Source organism: Erpetoichthys calabaricus, chromosome 3 (genome assembly GCF_900747795.2).
Source record: "Erpetoichthys calabaricus chromosome 3, fErpCal1.3, whole genome shotgun sequence".
Lineage (NCBI taxonomy): Eukaryota > Metazoa > Chordata > Cladistia > Polypteriformes > Polypteridae > Erpetoichthys > Erpetoichthys calabaricus.
Window position 1 is genome coordinate 289,605,911 of NC_041396.2, and position 23,779 is coordinate 289,629,689.

The 23,779-nt window shown below is 36.9% G+C and overlaps 1 protein-coding gene across 9 annotated transcripts in view; it reads right to left on the reverse strand.

The window, feature by feature from the left end:
- The window catches only part of pcbp2 (poly(rC) binding protein 2), a 46,084-nt gene that overhangs the window by 529 nt on the left and 21,776 nt on the right, over positions 1-23,779 (reverse strand). For 4 of the 9 annotated variants that reach the window (XM_051924355.1, XM_051924353.1, XM_051924354.1 and 1 more), the window contains 7 exons: positions 21,416-21,544; positions 21,101-21,175; positions 20,027-20,068; positions 16,087-16,159; positions 8,232-8,287; positions 7,963-8,132; positions 1,160-1,649 (listed from right to left, as the gene is read on the reverse strand). In XM_051924355.1, the coding sequence (XP_051780315.1) occupies positions 1,175-1,649; positions 7,963-8,132; positions 8,232-8,287; positions 16,087-16,159; positions 20,027-20,068; positions 21,101-21,175; positions 21,416-21,544 (1,020 nt within the window). In that variant the 3' untranslated portion in view covers positions 1,160-1,174. Of the gene's footprint in view, positions 1-1,159; positions 1,650-7,962; positions 8,133-8,231; positions 8,288-16,086; positions 16,160-20,026; positions 20,069-21,100; positions 21,176-21,415; positions 21,545-23,779 lie in introns of those variants that run through there. The other 5 variants (XM_051924350.1, XM_028798494.2, XM_028798497.2 and 2 more) reach the window with 5 other exon arrangements.

Consider the following 23,779-nt stretch of genomic DNA (forward strand, 5'->3'; position numbering starts at 1 on the left):
TACAAACTTGTTTCAATGTACTTTACTGTTACAAGTCAAAATTAACTAAAATGTTTACTGTCTATATGAGATGCCATATATCCCTGCTGGGACAACACTACACAAAATATGAAAACAGGAGGTTATCATTCCATTTATATCATGTTGCTAGTTATGTTGCGTAATTTCATACCACCTGACCAAGACAAGACTGAATTTTATTATTATGTACATAGAAATACACTTTTCATTGTTATAAAATAAACAGTTACAAATGTGTGTTACATAAATGGAATATTCTACTTGCAACAGGCAGGAGAACTACAGGAGAAACGTTTGCAAGAGAAGGGGTGCAAAATCAGCAAGAATCAAGCCACAACAAATGTAGAAGTGTAAAGCTACTGCTGAACCCCGAGGATTTGGGGTGTGGGTGAATGGCACAAAAAAAAAAAAAAAAAAAAAAAAAAAAAAAACTGTACACACCCATCTGAGTGTTTAACTGTATAAATTTCTCATAATCTATTATATCCAAGAAATGCATGTCAAACATTTACCTCAATTAGAACCAATCATATTTATAAAAAAAAAACCCAAAAAGGGAAGGGAACAAAACAAGCAGTGTAGTGTGTAATAAACAACTCACTTTGCTTTGTAGCACAAGTCCCAAACAAAGGCATAATTTCAACAATCGTGCAACACTAACACTTGTTTAATATAAAAAGAAGAGTGCAGTTTGGCATTCTGTTCAACAAGAGGGGTTTCTGACTATTGCTACTTGTTTCCCATTTAGGGAAAGCAGACAAACTTTTTGAACACCACAAAAATCATAAGGCGTTTCACAAAAACTAGAAGTTGGATAGATGTTCAAAAGATGTATGAAGTATGGAAAGGAAAAAAAAACAAAACAAAAAAAAAAAAAAACACACCTTGAAGTACAATTTAATCAGAGCTCAGGAAGAATACCCAGTAAATTAGTAACTGTTACTACTAACATAGTTTTTTCCTCTAGTTAGGCCACAAACTGAAAACATGTTTCTATGACATTTTTGTAGTCTGCAGCAACATTAATCATGCACAAGAAAAAGAGCAACAGTCTTCTGCCACCAGATGGTCTTAACTCATTCCTTAAGTTTTCAGCCAAGAGATACCCCATCTCCACCCACACCCTCCCAACCTTAAAAGCAATACCCAGCAATCAGTAAGGAGACAACCTTCTCTTCTTGGATTTGTTTGCCAAGTCCGAGGTGCCCGGCTTGTTAGAAGCACCGGGGGCAGAACCACTGGCAGCAGACACAGCGACAGCCGGGCTCTTAGCATTGACCACACTGAGAGCCATCAAAGGGACGGGGTTCATGCCAAGCAGACTGGAGACACACACAGGGTTGCTGGGGAGCTGGGAATCGGAGGAAGGGCCACCCGACGGCAGCAAGGAGGACAGGGTGATGGCTGCTGCCGAAGTGACGACAGAGGAGGAGGAGGAGGAGGAGGAAGAGGAGGAGATGGAAGAACAAGAGGAGGTACTAGTAGTAGTAGTAGTAGTAGTAGCAGTAGTAGTAGTAGTAGTAGTAGCAGCAGCAGCAGCAGCAGTAGAGGGGGGGCAGGGCTGACAGAGGTTCATGCTGAGGTTGTGGTGCTCAGGGTTCGAGGAAGGCTGTTTAGCAGACTCTACGCTGCAACAGAGAAAGAGAGGGGGAGAAAGAGAGGAACACATGGTAGGGCTGGGTTAGGCGGGTTGGGAAAGGGGTGGCCCTCAATTCATGGAGACAGAAAAAAAAAAAACATACAACACAAGAAAAAAGTTAACCCGCATAAGAGATCCTTCAACCTAACAAGTACTCTGATGAGGCCAAAAAACCCACATTCTAGCACTGACATATTTCTCTTTCATTTGTTATACTCAAACTTAACATACTCATTCATTGCAAAGTGGTGCAAATTTGAAAGCAAGCCTGATGCAAGAAAAATAAATCGGAACTCTTCTACAAATGTATTGTAGAACAATACACTTGTACAACAAAAGATTTAGCAGTTACTGTACTTCACTGTGCAGAGTAAACATTAGTCCCCAGCATTGATTTAAATGTGGAGACCAAGTTCGCCAGAGCATATTTCTTCTGGAACTATGACTAAGGTGAGATCATATTGTTCTTGCACATTATTTTAATTGATTTAAATAATTGCTCATTTGTCATTACCAAGTCATTTCCATTTTCTTTCACGTCTGTGTGTCAGTGGTGGAATTTGGTCCGTCTTGAAACAGAGGCATTATCAGGTACCACAGATCTATTTTTGAACTTTTGTCCCAATAAAACTGTCAGCACTTGATCCCTTTCAGAACATGGATGACCTTGGATATTTTGAATATAAAAACTATGTATAATTTTGGGTATATATTGCAGTGTTTCCAGATCTATGTTTTAACATTGTTCTGTGCTTATATTTTTTTCTCTAAGATATCCTTCATTTTGAGAATTCATAATAAAAATGGTGTTCAAGGTATTACATTGTTTCATGTCACTGATGACGCTCATGCACATCACATGCATGTGTTATTTATTAATGCATATAACCAACTAAGATGGAGAAGATATTTAGATTAAGTGGATCATTAACTTAGCAGAACAAAAAATGCAGGAGCCTGGGTTTGAACACAGGCAGGATTTGCCAGAAAAAGTACAAAATGTAGAGCGGCGCTCATGCACATCACATGCATATGTTATTTATTAATGCATATAACCAACTAAGATGGAGAAGATATTTAGATTAAGTGGATCGTTAACTTAGCAGAACAAAAAATGCAGGCACCTGGGTTTGAACACGGGCAGGATTTGCCACAAAAAGTACAAAATGTAGAGCATGTTATGGGTTATACTATCATACTTCATAAGCACAACTATGAAGAACAAAATGTACTTATATACCAATATGCACTGTTAGAAAGATTTCCCTGCACAAACTATTATATAAACGGCTTCCTACAAAAGTACATAAATACATATTTAAGAACTTGCTAAAAGCAACCTGCCACAAACACACAAATCAAGAATTTACAGACTTGCGCTTCCCTATTTATATAACAGTGTACTGCACTGGCAAGTTAAGAATTTCTGACTCGTCACTGCTGCACTGGTTATTTTGGATTTCCACCATTCTCAAAACTTAAAACCCATTGCATGCCAGTAGACTTTGCCATATAATTGCCTACGTGTTATTCAAATTTATACAAAAAGTATACCTTCTCACTGGCAATAAAAACTCATAATAAACAGAGGGTAAAAGCCATCAGCACCTCATGTTCTGAAAACATCTGGTCTCGAAACCGTATGCAAAATTCTTTCCAGTCCCTAGACTATCACTAATTGCGGCAGAAGACAAAACTTACCAGATTTCCTATCAGATTTGTAATTCTGGTAACACTAAATAAGTCTGATGGGACAAAATATCTGTGGTGAAGACAATGATGCCATAATTTGTATACACATTAAGGATTTCTCCAACAAAAGCACGAAAGACAAAATGTGTACAAATAGGAGTATACTGAACAGAGCCCAAGGCTGGTTGCTTGCTGGTGTAAGAGCACAGACTTGGGTGATCCAGCTCTCCGTTTTAAAATCGGACGGTGTGGCTCTAATTATTTTTTGACAGGTGCTTTCAGCAAAGCTTCTGCTTAAAATTGGAAACATCAACAGATAATGAACTAAGGCAGGCTCTAAAAGCCAGAACTGTGGAAGTGACATTAACCTACATATAGCATCCAGGTAGCTGAATTCCACTCCCACCATTTTCCAGACACAGCAGGGTACATAACTTAATATAAATAAGCAACAATCAGGTTTTTCCACAGTTGCTTCACTTGCTGTATTATTAATATTTACAATATGTTGTAGTAACATTTTGAATACATATCTGAAATTAAATATTTCTAATTCAATACGAAGAGTCGTTAGTTTTCACCTGTCAAAATGTAAATTACCTTTTGACAAGCCAAAATATAAATTCAAGAAATCCAACTGCACAAATCAAATACAGAAATTGGCAAAACAGAAATTGGAGACATTAAATGTCAAAACAGCTTGCCCTAAACATGTCCATGTGGCATCAGATTTAAAGATATTGATCCAATTAAAGAGATGGGTGCAGATTTTTAAGGTTTCCTATCCTAATTAAGCTCAGCAACAATGTTTTTAAGATGCAAAACAAAAAATTTTATTCATTTTGATATTTGCGTTTTACAGAAAGGATTAATACATATTTGGCAGGTCCAATGAACTTTCCATCCTATCTGTCCTTCAGCCTAACAGAAAAAAGCTCCAATAACTTCTAGCTCTGCTGCAGGTTTTACAGACAGGTAGAGTCTCATTTTGTAATGTGCAAATATAGTGTCAAATCACCCAATATTCTGTGGCCATATGGACCGCGCAGCATAAGGGTTAAGCGTGCCACAGAAAAAGGTCTACTTCAGAGTGAACTAGCAGCACTAGAAGACAAAAATCCATTGGTCCAAATGAAAACTGCCATACTTTTTATAACTGATCTCTTTATTTTGGTTCTAATGTCCAAATATAAAATCTTAAAGCTATATTATCTTCTGCAACATAACTTACCAAAAAGACATATAATAAAGTATACAGATGTATGTAGATGGAATTTTTAAAAATTTTATTTCAATGAGGCTTTAAATGTCTGCAAGGTAAACAGTTAATCTAATTGGTCAACCAAGCTTGACCTAGGCCAGTATGGTCATTAACATCTCAGAAAATAACCTTTTCCTGTTGCCAATGGGAGAAAAACAAGTGGAACAAAAATCCAATTGGACCTACTCCCCAAGAGATACAGGTACTCCTAATCATTTTCAACAAAGCCCAAGGATACATACATTGTGACCTTTATTCTCACAACACTAAAAACAAAACGTACCCCAAAATTGAAAGCTCAGATATGCCACGTTTAGAGAATCCTATCTTGAGTACTATATGGGCCTTTGGGAACACCATCCTACACAATCAAGTTAATATTTCAAATTGGTCAATGTTCAATAAACTTTCACAAATGTGTTTTAGGAATTGCTGCACTTTTAAAATAAAAATAAATATTGCTACAGTTTATAGCTCTTAAAGCTAGATTGCCACAGCTGTCGGCTTAGACAGTTTTAAATGACAGCCATTCTCTGCTTTATGTAAAAGAGTAATCACACTCTTCCTCCCGTTAAGTCTAACAAACCCACTCAGTGACCATTTAAACCGCAGTGAGTTGGTAAAATCAAGAGTTACTTCAGGATTAATGATAACATGGAAAAAAAAAATTGTCGTAGTAAGCAGTTTTGCAACATTCTGACACTACTTCAATGTTTTATTGGAGCTCAGCTTGAGTCTCTAAAGCATTGAAGTATAACCTTTACATTTCTGCTTTAGAATTCCCTTTCTGCTTTAGAATTCCCTCTCAGTTTATTAAAAATAGACTTTTAGTGAGCCATCTATTGTAAACTCTTTTCCTTAATTCCACAAAGTCGGCATTTAAAGGTGCTTTTTATAGCACTTTGCATTGCATCTTTTTTAGTGACTTATTTCAAACTAGTGGGCAAGCCTATAAACTACTCTCCACTAAATTTACATTCATAGAGGATCACATTTACAGAAACAGACATTATCAGATTTGTTCACAACTTCACCTTAAGCAACGTCTAGGCAAATGAGATGTCACATCTTGCCACCCCAGAATATCCATATGCAGGACTAGAAATTGCTGGACATGTCAAATTACCCAACTGTGTGACAACTTTCCAACACAGTTTTACATTTCCGAAGTATTACAAGCTCAACCCTATCCAATAGTCAAAACTTGCAGCTTCATGAAGCCACAGCCAAAGCAAACTGTTTAAAAGTACTGCATGTTAAGGCAAAAATAAAACCAGTTTAAATTTTGTCAGAGCAAAACTACACACTAGCTGGACTAGGTTGCTGGGTATTTGAGACTAGACATCTGGCAGTCACAGGAGTGTATTGCAAATGCCTCCACCTTGCTAAGATTATGTATATGAAGTCAGTGAATGGGGGAGGGGGGGGGGGATCAATCCTGTGGGAAAGTACGTAGATTAATGTGACATGGACTTAAACGATTCCCAGCGATAGCTTGTTTATCATGCAAAGGCACTGCTAAATCAAACATGCTATTAGAACAATGTACTCCTAACATCAGAATGATTTACAGAATATCTTGAGAATTTAAAATTGCAAGTTATAAAATATGTGCATTTTTAAATATTTTAAAATTTAAATATTCTGGCAAAAATAAAACAGATTTCAAAGGTTAATCTTTAAAACAAACTTCAATTGACGCACACAAGTTAATCAAATGTTTAAAATGTATCTGAACACCACTCAAAATAATAATAATAATAAAAAAATTCCTAAATACCACCCCACTTGTATATAGCAAATAAAGTTGAACACAAACATTTAATGTAAAGGAAATTTGAAATAAACCTAGGGTAGACACATAATGAAGTCTGGGAAGGATATTTCATGGATCTTGTGAATGGCAAGTAAAAGAAAAAAAAAATGTAGTGCGACTGAGCCTGCTAATATGATAAATTATTAATAAAACCACCTACATAATAAAACCACCTTCATTCTCTCATATGGGCGAAGGCATGTGCACACATGTCCCACTATATTGTGGTTTAGCAAATATTAGTAAGATTTTATAGAATACCTCTAGCATGATTTATTTAATGTTTATCTATACATATTTGGTGGGCATCTCCCCCCTCCACCCCCCAAGGTAATTTACATTTTATCTGGCAGGTTAAAAAATTAGCATTACATTTCATAATATAAATGTATTTAATCTATGTCAAGTAAGCCATGCAGCCACTGACAAGGAACCTACACTGAAACAGTGTTGTGAGCCTGAGCAAGTCTCTTAACCTGCCTATCTTTATGCCCTAACCAAGACAATTTACTTTTTTAGTAAAATTGCTGCAGCTTAAATGGAAGTTTTAGCAGGATGGTTCTTTGTCAAGGTCATAGTGATAAGGACAGACAGAAATTACTTTTACTTGTATCATTTTCTCTATAATGTTTTACTTCGCCCTTAAGTGGTAATGATTAACCCACAAGAAACATGGTGAAAAATCCATGGTAATATTTTGATCATCTATAGCTGCCTTATGGATGGACACAAACAAGCAAGCAGGTTTTAAAACTCATTGAGGTTTTGGGTGTGGGGGTTAGACACTAAAGAAACAAATTCTTCCACCACTTATCCCTGTAAGAGTGTTCTTGATCATGTCCATTTTTCTTGTGAAGTGCAGGCTATTAATTGTAAGGCATTGGGTGCCTGTATGTTAGTGTTGATCACAAAAGATTGAAGCAGCACAGTTAACTATACTAAAAATGGTGGCATGGTCAAACGATATACTGTGTCTGAAAAATCTGTCTGTGTATATCAGTGAAAAATACTGCACGGCATACCCTGTGAGTGGACCACTATAAAACACAGACTGCTGGGTGAAACTGATTTAAAGTTTTGCATAAACTGTATAAAACATTAACAGTGGATTTCTGCTACAGCAAAACAGGAAGATGAGTAGAGCTTAGAATTTTTCACTGAAATGTTTCTTTGTTTCACACAGTGAAACTAATAAAAATGAGAGCAACAAGGAAATAGGTAGACACTTTGTGGAGGTGGACCACTTCAAGAGGGGGATTGGGTGTCCTGTAAAACTTTACTGAAGAGACTGCCTTTGGGAAACAGTATAAAAAAAGAAAAAAAGAAAAAGCAGCATGCAATAGCTCAGTAAATTAATACACCAAGATTAAGTAGAATTCAAAAAAATAGTTTTTATATAATATTTTCTATTTATTTAAACCCGTGTAGTACTATGCAGACCAACTATTTACCATGTAAATATCTCAAACATTCCCTGCTTTAATTAAGAGAAGCCAGAAGACCCATACTCACTGTTTACTTATAGTCCCTTACCTGGCATTAATGAGGTACTCTGCCAAACTGATGCTAGCTGGGGAGCCAGTGATCGTGACCTGCCTGTCAGAAGAGCCCTCTACCGGGTTGGCGATTTTGATCTGTGCACCAGACATCTGGCGAATCTCATTTATTTTGGCGCCTTGTCGACCAATGATGCATCCGATCAGCTATTGCGGGATAGAAATGATAAATATTCCGGTCAAAGAAAAAAAAAAAAAAACACATTTGTACAAAAAAACAAAGAAATGGCTCAGATAGATACTCACATCATTTGGAATGGTGAGTTCGTGAGAACTAGTCTGTGCTGAGGCATCCATTCCTGCTAAATTAAGACACAATATTAGCTTTATCTTGAACAGCATAGGGATCAACCAGCAGATATAAAACACAAATTGCACACAAATAAAAATATGAGATCTATGTAAAATTAATCTTACATAATGATTATTTGTTAACTAACAAAGTGCTTTTATATTAACTTCCTAAAACATCTAATATAGACAAGTCATAATAGCATACAGGACCAGTAAGCATCTATAATGGAATAAAAAAAGCAATATCATCATTCAAGAACATGGGAAACCTGGTTGGGTTACCAGGAGACTACAGAACATCTTGAAACCTATCAATCTAATCACTAATCTAAGAAAGGGGCCTTGACCTTATAAGAGGGAGATAACATATATGAATAAAGTTATATCCTGATAGCTCAACGGCTACCATGGGTTCGAATTACCAAAAAAAATTATACTTTTGTCTGCCATCTTTATCTGGGCAGTATTATTGAATGATAATTTATATACCTAACTGTGCATTAAGCTTAATCTAATGTCGTAAAAATTAAATTATTACCAAATGTGAAAGAAGCTGAACTGTCATCTTGTTCTTGAATCATTGACTTTAGCCATGAGATAAACTTGTCTGCTATCCTTCATACTAAGGCTTATACAGAGAATTTCACCCGTCTTACTGTATAACCTTAAGTGTTCATAGAATTGTATGGTTGAGTACTTTTAAAATATGTCTGAACAATTCTGTGCATAAATTAAAACAACCTGAACACTATCATTAAAGAAACAGATGTCTTTATTCCTATGTCTGCCTCATCAATTTGGGGTTAGAAGTGGGATGCTTTACAAGAACCCCTGGCCCAACTCAGAGGATAAACACAAAGCAGCAGGCTGCATTATTTATTTACTTTAAATGGTGAACAGCATTTCCTGAATTCTCTTGAAATGCTGGGTTTGCTCTGTTGGCTCTCAAGTTTAAAGGTCACTATTGGTGATTCTAATGTTGGTGGCCGGAATGTTCCCCTCAATGTTCAGGATGGTCTGAATTTTATATAAACATGCTGTCAAGCAAGTTAAAAACATGGCATAAAAGTGACACTAAAACAGTGGAAGGAAATGTGCAGGTTCCAAAGAACTTACAATGGCCACTGAACAGCAGTTTTGATATTTACAGATCTAGGTAGGGTCTATAGCTGAGGAAAAGGGACTCAAACACTCCACCTTCAACATGCATTATCTCCACACGAGACCAGAGACTGAAAACCAAACAAGTTGGATCTAAACAACCAACAAGGCAGACAAAGAAAATGTAAAAAGAGTAATATGGATCCAGAAGTATCTTAAAAGTCAATTACAGTTTGAGACCCTAGTTGGAAATGGGGTCACTTGCTCAGCTTTGGGTTTGAGTCCTCAAATATGCACACAGCAACTCCAGAAAACCCTTGCCATCCTTACATATCTGTTGACTGTGTGTATTTAAAGATCATCCAAAGAAAATATTTTGACTCCATACTGGAAGGGCCCATCCTAGCTTCTAGTGACAAGAAGCACCGCCAGGTCCTAGTGAGAAGCAGAACCCCTCTCATACTTGAGGCATCAACCACATTGGCACCCAACTTTTGTCACCAGATTAAAAGTTCCCCATCCTGTTCCTAGCACTGTCCCTCATTATCATGGGAGTTTCTTTCAGCACTCTGCAACCAGTACAGTCAAACAAATCCTACAGGCATCCTTGAGACAGCTTAGTGCACATTCTACATCCGAGGTGCAAGTCTGTCTGTATGGGATTTATTCTAACTTAGACATATACTTTTACTGGGCATCACCACACTTCAAACTCCTCCTGCTGGGTTTGTACAGTTTTTCCTTATTCTCCACCCCACCCCCCCACCCCCCCAATCAGTGGAAACCTTACCCCCTACCAGTATATTTCACCCATGAGGGTTTGGCACTGGCTATTTGGCCCATGTTGAACTTCACGCAACTGTTCAAGACGGTCTTCTATAACCACCTGATTACAGAAGCGAAAGGGTACTCTCAAGTGTCACTTAAGGGTATAATACCAACAACTGACGTCATTCAAAAACGTGGATGTTCCACTACCCTTGCTCAAGCTCTTCATACTACAACTACCCTAACTGCTGATGCTAGAGGCAAGGTATCTGATGAAATGGTGGTCATATGAGTGGTTGCTTTCCAAAAGTTGCACATTCTTGGAAGATGTTCAGCTCTCAAGGGGACACTTGTACCTGGAATGAAACTGCATCACCGTAGAAGCCAAGGACATTAAGGACATTTGTAAGCCCACCTACACTTCTAATAATCATGACTTCTGGCTCATAGGAAACAGCGTAATTTATTCTCCACAGTGTCTAATCTATTCATATTTGTCTACATTTTCCATGAATGCAACTTCAATGAATGTACCTTCACCTTCCATTCCACCACCTTACTTCCTCTTACAAGTATCACATTCTCTTTTCTGACGGATTATCTCCTATTAGTCACAATGTGCACATTTTAGATAAAACATTACTGTGAACTATATAGAAGGAAAAGTACTGGATCGGGGGTCTATTGCAAAATGTGACAACAAATAGCTTTCCATTTCAAGTAGCAAGACCACAGAAGTGAGTGAAGAAATATACAACAAAATTACATACTTAGGGACACATATGCATGGATGTCATTTGGCACACCAATATATTTTGTCAGAAACATTCCTTCATACAAACTAATTCACATAATTAAAAAAAATTGTTTGCTTTGTCTTGCTTAGCCAAAATGATATGCCACACTACACATTCAGATGTTCTCTGAATAAATGGTCCCAATACTTGAAAACTGTGCCAAAAACTCAGACATACTAGACTACTAGAATACTGAATACTACACATATATAAAACAGCTTCCTCTCCATACTCAACTTATTTAATTCTAGTATTCTAATTGAACAAATCTGTTTGTTCCAATGCTTTTAGTTCCTAAAACCTGGTGATACATGTTCCAAAAATCATTAACAAAAAATTAGGTATTTGAAGTTAATATAAAAGCATTTTGTTAGTTAACAAATAATCATTATGTAAGATTAATTTTACATAGATCTCATATTTTTTTTTGTGTGCAATAAATTTTGAAATTTATTTATTTATTTTAAATAAAGATAACCCTTAGTTATCCTTTTCCACAAAGTAGGCATGCACACTTCAGAAACCAGATGAAAAACATACAAATGGAATTATGTTTCGTTACATAATATAAAGACTGCCTGAAAAAAATAAGCTTATATTATCTAAACAATGTATACATTACATAAAGACATGTAGAACAGGACTGTCAAAGGCAAAACCTCTTTTCTTAAAAAAAAAAGTCCAGTCACTACACATTTCCAAAATGTGTAAAATTCTTCAAGATGTTAAGGCAGTAGACCAGGACAACACAAAAATGACTTCACGGAAGACATTCAGACGGCATGTGCATGTCTTATATATGAACTTGTGACATTTCATAAATATTGTTAGTCATTTCTTTTTAAGCAGACCTAGTACCAATCACAATTCTTAGATACTTCTGGATTAGTTGTTGAAAGTATGCTTGGGGGTTACAAAGGCTGCATTGATGAGGAAAAGGGCTAAAGCCGATTTTGTATCTCCAACATCATGGATTTAACTATGATCTGGGTGGATAATCCTTCCTCTGTAGATGAGGCTTTACCATGGCATGGCCTAGAAGTGCTAAAATGCAGAGACCATGGGTCAACATGCATTCTTGCAGCTACTCATAACTGTTTTATCTGCATTGTCTAGCTCACCTTAGTTTTAGAATACAATAAAATCAAATTCAGGTTTTTAGTTCTCTCTGTAGCTGAAAACTGCATCCTTATGTAGATGTGCTCATTATGATGACATTCATAAGTCACATTATCACCACATTGTCAAAATCATATGCAAGACAACCTTTATATTTGGCATCAAAGGAGAAGTACCTGAACAATTTCCCTGTAAAGATCTGCTGCCCATATTTTTATTCAATATTTTGCTGCTTTTATGTGGGCAAAAAGAGCAATGGACATGGATGGGTGCATTGGGATAAGAAAGCAAGGTAGGACAAAATGGAGGAGGATGGATAAAGCAAAAGATCTTAAAGGAAAGGGGTTTAACTGGCAAGGAAGTATAAGACCAATCCCACAAAGATGGAGAATTTTGCTGCTTTTCTGAGCATTTTAAAAAAGTGGCACTTTATTTGGGAGAGTTGCATATTAGCATTGGTTAAGGAACACAAATGCTGAATTCATACACCTGAAATATCCTGTATGAATGCCAGGTGGTCATGTCATGGAATTCACCTTTTAACTGCAAAGTATTTTAAATAATCAGATACATTTGAGAGCTAGAACACTTTAAGCAAAGTCCTTTCAACTCATAGCTGGAACATACTTGGTGCAATTAAGATTTTGTTCCATATTGTAAAGCAGAGAGATGTAAGAAAAGAGCATTGTGTTTAACAATTAAGTCAAAATGATTACATGAGCTTCAGTAATACACCTGTTCAATGATAAACAACAAGACCTGATGGGATTATAGCAGTATTCTTAGAGAAATGTGTAAATCTTTAATAAGCATATTCCATTAATCAGTTCAGATGACACATAACGACAATGACTGGAACATAAAAAAATGTAATTCCAACCCACAAAGCCTTACTTTTATTCTACTTAAGACTAAGGAAATTCTAACTGGAAAAAATTTGAAGACAACTTGCTTTGCAAGTATTACATACACATACACACTGTAGCTGGTGACAGAATACCAAGAAAAGTGGCAGCAATACTCCATATGTGTTGATGCGATAACCTGGGTTCCATGATCTGTGTTTAGATCATTAGTCTTTCAGTCTTTTTGATTATTTTAAAAATGACATTGATTTGCAGAGGACATTAAAAAATGAGAAACAGCCAATTGTAACGTGGCAGCAATTTGGAAGGCCTGGATAACCTTGTGTTTATTTAATGATCCCATATGCGCTACATGAACAGAGATTATATATATTATTTATTATACCCTTTACAAATGCTGGATAAAAAGTTGATGCCGCAAAATTAATTGATTTGAGAATCATGTATTTGGGCAGTTGCCTAAATTAAAGAGAAATGCAAGATAAATTCAGTTTTAAAACAAGGAAACACTTTTCTTAGTTGAAGGAATATGAACAACAGGGATGTTGAATAAGCAGAAACATTGTTCTTACTAACTATCACGATGAAATAATAGGACACACTTGTTATTAGCTAACAATCTAGGTGGATGGAATGGTGGAAGCAAGGAGTCCAACAGCCTTGCCACTGCCGACCTTACAGGTTGCTGCACACCAATATTTGGGCTAACCATGCAGGTTTGATTGTTTTTCCATTGCTAAAGGAAGCTGAACAAATAACTTAAACTACTCAGACCCTATAAACTTCACTAGAATTCCAGCAGGGCTAAGCAGGTCCTATTATGAAGGCAGCCAAGTCTCAACTGCTGATAACTGGCACTTTCTACCTACACTTAATTGTATCTAAACCTTTTGTCAGCAAATATTCATGGCTGTTGCTCATAGTAAACTGCTACACACAGTGGAGGCCTTTGAGTGTGAAGTTCCCCAATTTTTCACCTTTAACCCACTATGGCAGGAGTTAAATTCCCAATAAGGCAAGATGGCAGTTTTAATCCACCATGAACTCTTGCGGCAATAGCTCACCTTAAGAAGAAATGAATGACTGCAACGTTTTAAGAAATACATACTGATCTCCTGACAATGATTAATCTATCCTCATGGAGTTTGAGCAAAACTACAATTGCGCTGAGCCTCATACTACCTGTTCCCCCTCCTCATATGGTGAATTTCCCATTGGGATTAATAAAGTATATCTCTCTCTCTCTCTCTCTCCCTCTCTCTCTGCTCTCTCTCTCTCTGCTCTCTCTCTCTCTCTCTCTCTTCCCTCTCTCTCTCTCTCTCTCTCTCTCTCTCTCTCTCTCTCTCTCTCCTCTCTCTCTCTCTCTCTCTCTCTCTCTCTCTCTCTCTCTCTCTCTCTCTCTCTCTCTCTCTCTCTCTCTCTCCAATGAGAAGTGGGGCAACTGTAACTGGTCAAGCTGAACCTGGGTGTGCTGCTACACTTAATTTATGAAGTCCTTAGTTTGATAGATGATTCATCACTGACTGTAGTACAAGGTCAGATGATGCTGAATCGGCCAAATCGAGTGACTTGGATAGCACACAGGCTTGGGCACATTTGCATTTGTGGCACAATGAAATTTAACTAAATTAATGTATGTAGCAAATAAAAATATTAAGATATGAATACCCAGTGGGAGGTCTGAAAAATGGAAAGTACCCCATAGTGGACCCATCATTAACTACAGCGCATTTGCACTGAGCCACCAGGTGACACTGTCCTTTAAACTCACTGTTATAAAAAGGGGGGGTAGAGAGAGAGAGAAGAGAGAAAAAAAAAAAAGTGTGGGGTAGGGAGAAGGACTTAAGGAACCTTCAAACCTACACTTGCTGTTATTTATGGACAGTCTTGGTTATTAGGGTGGATGAGCGGAAAGGTACATTCTCAACATAATTTTTGTAATGTTCTACAAAATACTGAGATCGACGTGAATACCATACCAAGTGTTGAAAATTTAAACCACTTGATATAAGAAAGGCAATCTTTACTTTTGATTATATAATACAGCAGGGCACACTTTGGCCATACTCAAAAGATGTCTGGGACTAAATATGCAGTCACTTTGCATTCAATAACTAGAATCAAGTGTTTAAAAGATTGTCAGCTAGTGAAGTCTGGCCATGAAGGTCATGACTGGTGCACAATTCATTCTAAGGCATGGTGGGTGCTAGTTTTAAAGTTAGTTTTTAAATTTAGAAAATGGGGGCGCAGATAAATGCAGATATGATGGAAACATCACTGTATCAATAAAGCTTTTCTTCACAGAGAATCAGACATGCTGAGAAAAGATTCCTTTTTTGGTAGATAGCAGCCTCAGATGCACCTTCAAATCTAGACTTCAGGATATTTTAGAAAAAAGTGTGGGTTAGTAGTCTCAACAAGCTATGCTAACCCAAATGGTATGCAATCATTATGCAGTTAAGGATGCATTATAAAAATTTCAGTTGGAATGATCTTCATAATGGTTCTGTGGATAGCCCTGCAAATACACATTTTACTACCAGCATCACCCTACATTGCCCATGTAAGTGATTTGCCACCAGGGGATCGATTTGTCCCTTAAACTCATTCTGGTATAAAGGGGTGGGGGAATTGCCCCCAGGGTGAAATCCTTGAGTTCCAAAATAGTGTATGGTCTCACACTGATAAAGGGAGCCATATGCACAAAACTGTTGACACTGGACCAGGGGGTGAGGAGTTGTAAAGGAGAAACACACACATTGAGCTTTAGATAGTTAGGAAACTGATCCAGTCAACTCAAAATTACCCTTTCCAATGCACTTTTGACCCTGATGAATCCTCTGAAAATCGGTTTACGAACATACAATTACAAAGAACCTCATTCATGGTATTGAATTTAAATACCTGTTTGGGGGCCTTAACACCCAAACAATCTAAACAGAAAAGACATTTACATGAATGTTTGAACATTTTTCAATATCAATAGTCTAAAGTTTATCCATAATCACATCCACAAAAAAGGACAAAAATATATTTAAATATTGCTTTCTCATGGGAAAATTACCTCATTTCAAAAATGAGAAAAACAACCAAAAAGGGATCAAGTACAGTGTAAATCATTGCCACTTTAACTGCAAAGTAATTATTTCTACCTACCAGTGAATCCAGTGCTTCCAGGAGTCAGTGGGAATGGATTCTGCTGCATGGCCAACTGGTGCAGTTTTGTAAGCTACAAAAGGAAATTGTTTCTGATTACTGGTCAAATTTTAAAGACTATTCAAAAGCAAAAACAATGCAGTCAAGAAGTTTCCAGGCCAATCCCAACCTTACAATATACCCAGCAATTTAAAAAGTAATTTGGTGAAGAAAATAAGCACACCCCACACACAAACACAGCGATTCAGAGTATTAAGTATGCACTTTCTTATTTATATACTGGTGTTATTGGCATAAATATTTAATACTGAACATAAAAAACAAAAACAAAATCCATAATCATTAATTTACAATTAATAGGTAGGCAGACAGGCAAAACCTAGTTCAAGTGCACCCCTCTTAATTCCTTTCACACTATCACTTCAATATGGATTAGAACATACTTCCCATTAATCAAACAGATACCACAAATTCAGGTTTAGAATTTAAAAAAAAACTAGAATGGCACTAGTTCATATCTAGGGTGCAGATAATGCAAAGCTGATAGCAGGGTTTGGGGGTTTATGCTGCAATACAGAAACACTACCTAATTTGTTTAAACTACTCTGAGCTTGGGTCAATAATAGCGTGCATTGGGAAAGATTTAAATGATTTTTTAAAAATGCTCAGTTTTATAGCAATAAACTCAACTGCATCTTAAAAAAAAATTAGCATCCTATTATAAAAGACAAGTCTGTAAATAACCATCACAAAAATCCAGATTTCAATTTTAAAACTACCCACAAAATGGTCTTTTAAAGAGGATTTACTTTAAAGACTAAACAGTTATCTTACAATACTGTGGCAAACGGACTACTCTATATCCCTAAATTACTGCTAATAAAAAGTAGGAGGTAGACTGGAGTGCTAATGAAGTGAAATTGTATTTAAATGTGTTAAATATTTTAGAAACACACACACTAAAATAAAAAGCTGCTGAATATACAAACAAATTAAAACAACTTGCATATTTAAAAACTCACTTTATAAAGGATTACAATAAAACAAAAATACACACACACAAAAATGACTGGATGGGACAGTGTCAGTAACAGAGCCACAGACCACTAAAATTATGATGGGTCAAAAAAATTGAGAAAACAACATAATTAGAATGTGGGTGAAGATATTGGGCAAATAACATTCGACAAAGTAATACACAGAAAGAACCATACAAGTAAATCTGTACAGCACAATATATTGCAAATGTAACACCCTTTTATAGCACAGAGAGTCAAGACAAGTTTGCACAACTGTTACAAGGGGAAAAAATGTTACATCTTAAAATGTAGTGCTTTTTTTTTCTCCCCGATTTTTTAAATACTTTGCTTTGGTTTATATCTTTTTGACATGCAAGTATGGCTACTAACCTGGATTAAGGAAAAGAATGGCTGAAAAGATGTGATAAGCAGACAGCCATATTTCTATCATTTGCTTCAACTTGGCACAACAAATTTACTAAGTAAATTTATTTAAATATATACTCAAAACACAGTTACCCTTCAAGAAAAGCATTCCCAAATAGCACACAACCAATCTAATACAAAAACACCTTAACATTCAAAGTAGAACAGACGACTCTTTAGGTTTAACATGTTACGTTGGTGCATCTCATAACTTGTGTGTGGGAGAGGATGGAAGGGAAAGACTGAAAAATAAAAGGAACTTCAAGCAAAATTAAGACCCTTCCAGTCTAACTTCAACCCACATGAGGGCTAAACTGTTTCGGGAAAATACCTGAGATTTTTCTGACAGATATTGCAACTTGCAATATAATTTTTACGTTAGGCTTCAATATTATATTCACTGTACAATAGATTTAAACCATGATGGAGAATTACCATATGCGGTATCATCAAAATATTAACTTTTATATTCTAATGCAAGAATGACATTTTCATACATTTTAATTGGCATAGAACAATCAAACAAATAATAAAATCACCAAAGCTGTGACTTGTGGCTCAGGAGCAGCATCTAAACATTACACAGACTGATATCCAGCATTTAGCTTTTAGCTTCTTTTAGCTTAAAAGAATACTTTTCCAAAAAATTAACACTAAGTAAAATAGAGAATCTAAATGTTACACAATATATTTAAATATTGCATATTCAAAACACATTTATAGATAACCAACATTTACCTTTAAAAGTATCTTTGCCACCAGCATTGGCTACCACTGTAGCAGTACATAGTGCAGAACAACTAAAATCTTAAAATTAATCCAAACAGAAGTCTTACATAGTATTTGCTTCCCTGAAATCTCTACTTCTTAGCACTCCGTGATCTATTGAGATTTTTTGCGAAGAACTCAGGCATGCACGCCGACATGTGACATTTCCCCTAGCACAGGAATTTGCAAGCCAGTTTGCTCAACATCAGAAAGTTAACATTGGTTACTTGGGCTGTCTAATTAGCCAAAAAAATGAAGGCTTGAACATTCAAACTGAAAAATGGGTAAATATTCGAACTTTGAAAAGATGCCCAGCATTATTAACCTAAGGAGCAGATACTGTTTGTGCTGCTGGGATGATGCCCTTCTAAAGCCCTGTCCAACTCTTAGTCTCCTGGTATCTCCTCCATGCTCGAGACTGTGCTGGTAGGCACAGCAAACCTGCTTGTGATGGCAAATATAAATATGCCATCTTGGAGGAGTTGGACTACCTGTGCAACCTGAATCAGCAACAGGCATTGCCTCATGCTAGCAGTAGCGACAAGGACACTAACAAAAATGCACAACTAGAGAAGAATCAGTGAGGAAGGATAACGAGACGACAATTGTCTGTGGCCACTACCTACAAAACCATTCCCTTTTTGGGGTCTTGCAGTTGCCCCTCCAGTGGACCTGTGGTCATTTTCATTTGTACCAAAGCAGATGAAGTTGATGCACAATCACTTATGCTTCCTAACTGGACAGATTGATATCACTAAAGCTAAACTGACTTGGTGTTAAGACTGATTATTAAGTGTTCCCTTAATTTTAAAAAGAAACAAGCCCTTTTACTTGTGACACTGAAAAAAAAAAAAAAATGCAGCAACGGTATCAACACCACAACTATGTGCTTCACATCTACTAAAATGTCATTACTTCTTTGCAAGTAACTGCAGAAGACTTTCTACTAATTATACCATATAATCGAAATAAAACAGATTGATATACAATGTGGAATTGTCAAGATTCCGTAATGCCACCTCTAGCCAGACAGTAGAACGGGTTTTCAAGTTCTGTCAAGAGACTGCTTTGAATTATCTAAGCCCAGGAAAACCAAATGGAGGGAACTGAATGTGAATATGCTAGTGTTGCTGGAATTAAAAAGTATTACACTTTGAGAGTGCATCACATGATGGTATTTTGAAATCTGCAAAACACTGCCATTCATGTCACATTTTCAAACAAATTCACCAATGAGATCCCAGTTTAGTAAGCACCCACCCATCCTCGATTAATGGAATAAAGAAAAATACCACATCAATAAACCAAAATAACAGAACATGTAAGGAGTATGCAAAAATTATACACATACACCAAAAACACAAAAATCAGTAATAAACATCACGCATTAAAAGCAGACCAGAACAGTGAGCACATTGAAGAGAGAAAGGAAGGTGAAAGATAGAAAACAGAAAGGAGGCGGCACAGACTCAAGCAGGGTCAAATCAAGATGAGGGAATTTACATGGGGGAGGGAAAAAAAGGGATCGTTTTGGGATTGTAAAGATAACAGTTAACGGTGGCCTGATCACTGATTGGACTAATAAAAAAAAAGGGGAATAAAAAGAGTAAAAATCTGTTAAAGCCCTTCTACTACTACTTCTCTTTGCTAAACATTAAAATTAAATAAATAAAAATAAAAACAACCACCCAAGTCCTTCAGCAAAGGTAAAGGAGTCCAGCACTTACATCTGGATGTGGAATGGCGTACTGTCCTTGAATCGTATAGGCCTGCAAAGAAAACAAAACGTTCAGGAGGGTGGCTTGACGCGCTTCTGCGCCGTCACCATTTATTTGACACGGGGAGGCTGCAGCAGGTTCAATTATTACCTCTACCTCCCCCATCCCACCACTACTTTTCCACAAAGTACCCAGTTGAGGGCATGGAAAGGAGTAGCTTCCAACCCCCACAACCCACTATTACTACCCCAAAATTAAAGCGTTGCAGCCAAAAAAAAAAAAAAATGCACTGGAGGAAAGCCTGGACGAAAAAGGTGCTCCCAAAAGAAAACAGCCCCACCCCTTGACATACTTTCTAGCAGCTAACGTTCATCATGCAAACAGGATTGCTATAAGAATTTGTTTCATAGTCATCTCGGGGATTGGAGGGGGTATACTGGCTTTGACAAAGGAAGCCCTAGCCATCACACAGCAACCAAGATTTGTACAAGTTCTCCCTAGTAAGTCTGCTTCTCCCATCGGGACTATCAGTACACGAAGGGCTTATTAAAGACAAGAACAATAAACTCACAGGGTGCCATTTAAAATAATGTGGCAAACAGGGGCATTATTTCTTTTAAAGCCTAATTAAAAATTTAGAGGTTGAGCGCATAGAGACAGAAAGAAAGAGAGTGAAAAAAAAGTGTGTGACAGAAGAGTGCAACATCAGGAGTGCATGACTCCCATCTAACTCGTTCCTCTTCTACAATTGCATCTACTTCAGCAAAAGAAACACTGAAGTAAAGCACAGTTATAAAATAACCACCCTTTTTAAGAAGGCTGGGAAAGGAGAAAAAATATAAATAAAATGATGAGAAAAGTGGTAGGTGGAGGAGGGTGGGGATGGAGGGGGTGGGGTGGGGAGGGGCACCCAAATGTAAAATTTTGGGAAGGTTGGCTATCAGGCTATTAAAATGCATTAAACTTAAGAATTTTTCCCTCCATTTCCTATTAACAGGAACCCATGCAAGAACAACAATTACTTTGCCTTAAGCAAGACTTGAATTCTAAAGCCCACGTACACAAAACACAAAAACCACATACCTGTCCGCCAGCAAAGATGACGGGAGAGCCAGAAGGCTTAGGCCTGTAAGGGATAGTGACACCCTTCGGTGGGGACTGCAACATAAAAACTAAGAGTCAGCAGGGAAAGCAGAAAACACACGTGCCAAAGTTGCCTTGTTATGCCTTAATGTATAATTTACTTAACTAGAACACAGGGTTATAAAGCAAAAGTGGATTTAATAATTTTTAAATGCCAATATACCTTTAATTAAGTGCAACTAATTTTAAAGGACTAATGTTACAGAAGTTTCCATAACAAAGAACACAACATACACCTCTGTATACCAAACTCACCTCCAGCATGACAACGCAAATTTGTTTCACACATTCAATGATTGACTGTGGTGTCCCTGCAATTGTAATGGCGCGCTCAGTGGAGTTTGGCAGCATGTCTCCAGCCACTTGCACTTGGGCACCAGTAGACTACAAAGCAAGAATAAAGAAAATCTCTTTCATAAAATGCTTAAGACAGGCACTTTTTCCACACTTGATAAATGCTCAACACAAAATTCAGAAACTAAAATGACACAGAATTCACTTTCACCTTAAATTTTGCAGAAATATGCTAACACAGTCCAACCCCTGCTCAGGTGCAATAAACCAAGGATACAAGTACTTGGAAGTTTTACAAGAAATATTAAAAGCAGAAATGCTAGTTCAGTTTAATTAGATAAAAGGTTAAACTGTATTTTACTTTACAATCACAAAAGTCAGTATGACCATCACTTATGCTAAACTACTGTACATTTGTCAAGTTTACAACACTGCTTATAAACAACCCAAACATACTGAATACTGTTCAGTCCCTAAAAGTTGTGCTAAGTGACTATTGGGGATTTCATCATCCTTTGATGCTCCATATCCTCTAGTTGAATGACTAGCTGTGCCACTTGCCTAAGACAGGCTGAAATCCAAGTAATCAACATAGACCTTAGGTTTTCACTTGATATATGCGATATAACATGCATCCAAATACCCATTCTTACAGTTTCTTCTCGGCATTGCTTGTCGAACTGACAAATGAGTTGGCCCAGCTTAGAGACTTCAGCCTGAGTTTTGGTTATCCAACATGCAGATTTACCATGATTTTTTACTAATCCATTGCTATAACCTTGTGTGGTGGGCAGCCATTAGCATTACAACTATAAAACCTTGATCAAGCGGCTCGTGGGTATAAGAAAATTGCTACCAGACTGTGGTTGCTGGCATATACAGTTGGACAACAGAACAGACAGATAAAACCAAGTAAGAAAATTGGCCTTACCATTTTTATTTAATTAATTATTATTATTTTTTTTTTTTTTACACTTCCACATGTTTTGCCTAATTTTTTAATAATTAGGCCAAACATGTGGAAGGGTTACCCTAGCAACAGGATAGGAGCACAGACACAGACATTCGTCCTTTAAATGAGGTGGATTTGTTTGCCCCCCTCAGAGAAAAAAAGATTTATACTTCACATGGAAGAAAACTTGGACTAACAAGAACAAAGCCAAACAAAATTTCTATTCCTGTGATAGTGCAAAGGACTTCTTCTGCAGGAGAGTGGAGTAGGAAATATTCCAGAAGTGAGTAGGGCTCCCCACCCCACTTAAAAATCAAAGGAAAAGCACAACTCACTCTCTCTCTCTCTCTGGAAAGAATGCTATGTAATGACGACAACTGAAGCAGCACCACAACAGTGACGCCATCATATTAAAGCATGTACGCTTGATGAAACAATCCATACCCATTCTTTTTGTTCTTTTAATTATAGAAATAATGAACCTTTATAGAAGGGTGCATGATAGTACACAGTAAATCTCAACATTGGTAATTAATTTCTCATCTTTAAACTTGGACCACAAGCAAGTTAGCCTGCCTGTAAAACAGAAGCTAAAGAAAAACCATACCCTGTCAAGATCATTACCTTCTGTGACATTAAACCCTAGAAATAAAATATTTCTGCTTTCAGGTGCATTTAGACAACCCTTAACATCAAAATGAAATGTTTAAAAAGAAATCCTGAACAATTAAAATTTAATTAGTAAAACAACTTACTTGGATAAATGATCAGCCCCTTAGAGTTACTATTATAAACTTGCTCAAGTACAACTAATCACCTTTTTGATAACACACCAGGCTAATTGGCCCAACCTGACATCAAATGTAGCAGTTTACAATTACTTCAGAATAAATCTGGCTGTTCCTTGAGGATTCTACTGCTAGTAGTGCAAGGCAACAAAGTATTCACCAAGGTAGAAAAGGTTCTTTCAAAAGAGGCTATCAATCAGGGAAGCTGTCAAGAAGCCCATGACAACTTTAAAGAACTTGCAAGTGTTCATGGCTAAGACTAGTCATTCTGTGCATGTGACAATTTCACAAGCTTTACACAAAGTTGTCCACTGTGGCAATACAGAAAGTAGCCTATTGTGAAAAAAGTACCAGAGTCTAATTTTCACTTTGGGGAAACAAAACACTGAAGATTTTAACGTCACGTGTCAAAAGGTTTTTTTTTTTATCCCCCAGATAAGACCAAGACTGAACTTTTTGGAATGAACTCGAAGAGATAGGTTTAACAAAAACCAAGCACAGCACAACACACCACCCAAATTACACCAGATCTTTTGTGAAGAATGGTGGTGTTAGCATTTTAGTGGGAGTGCTTTTCTTTAGCAG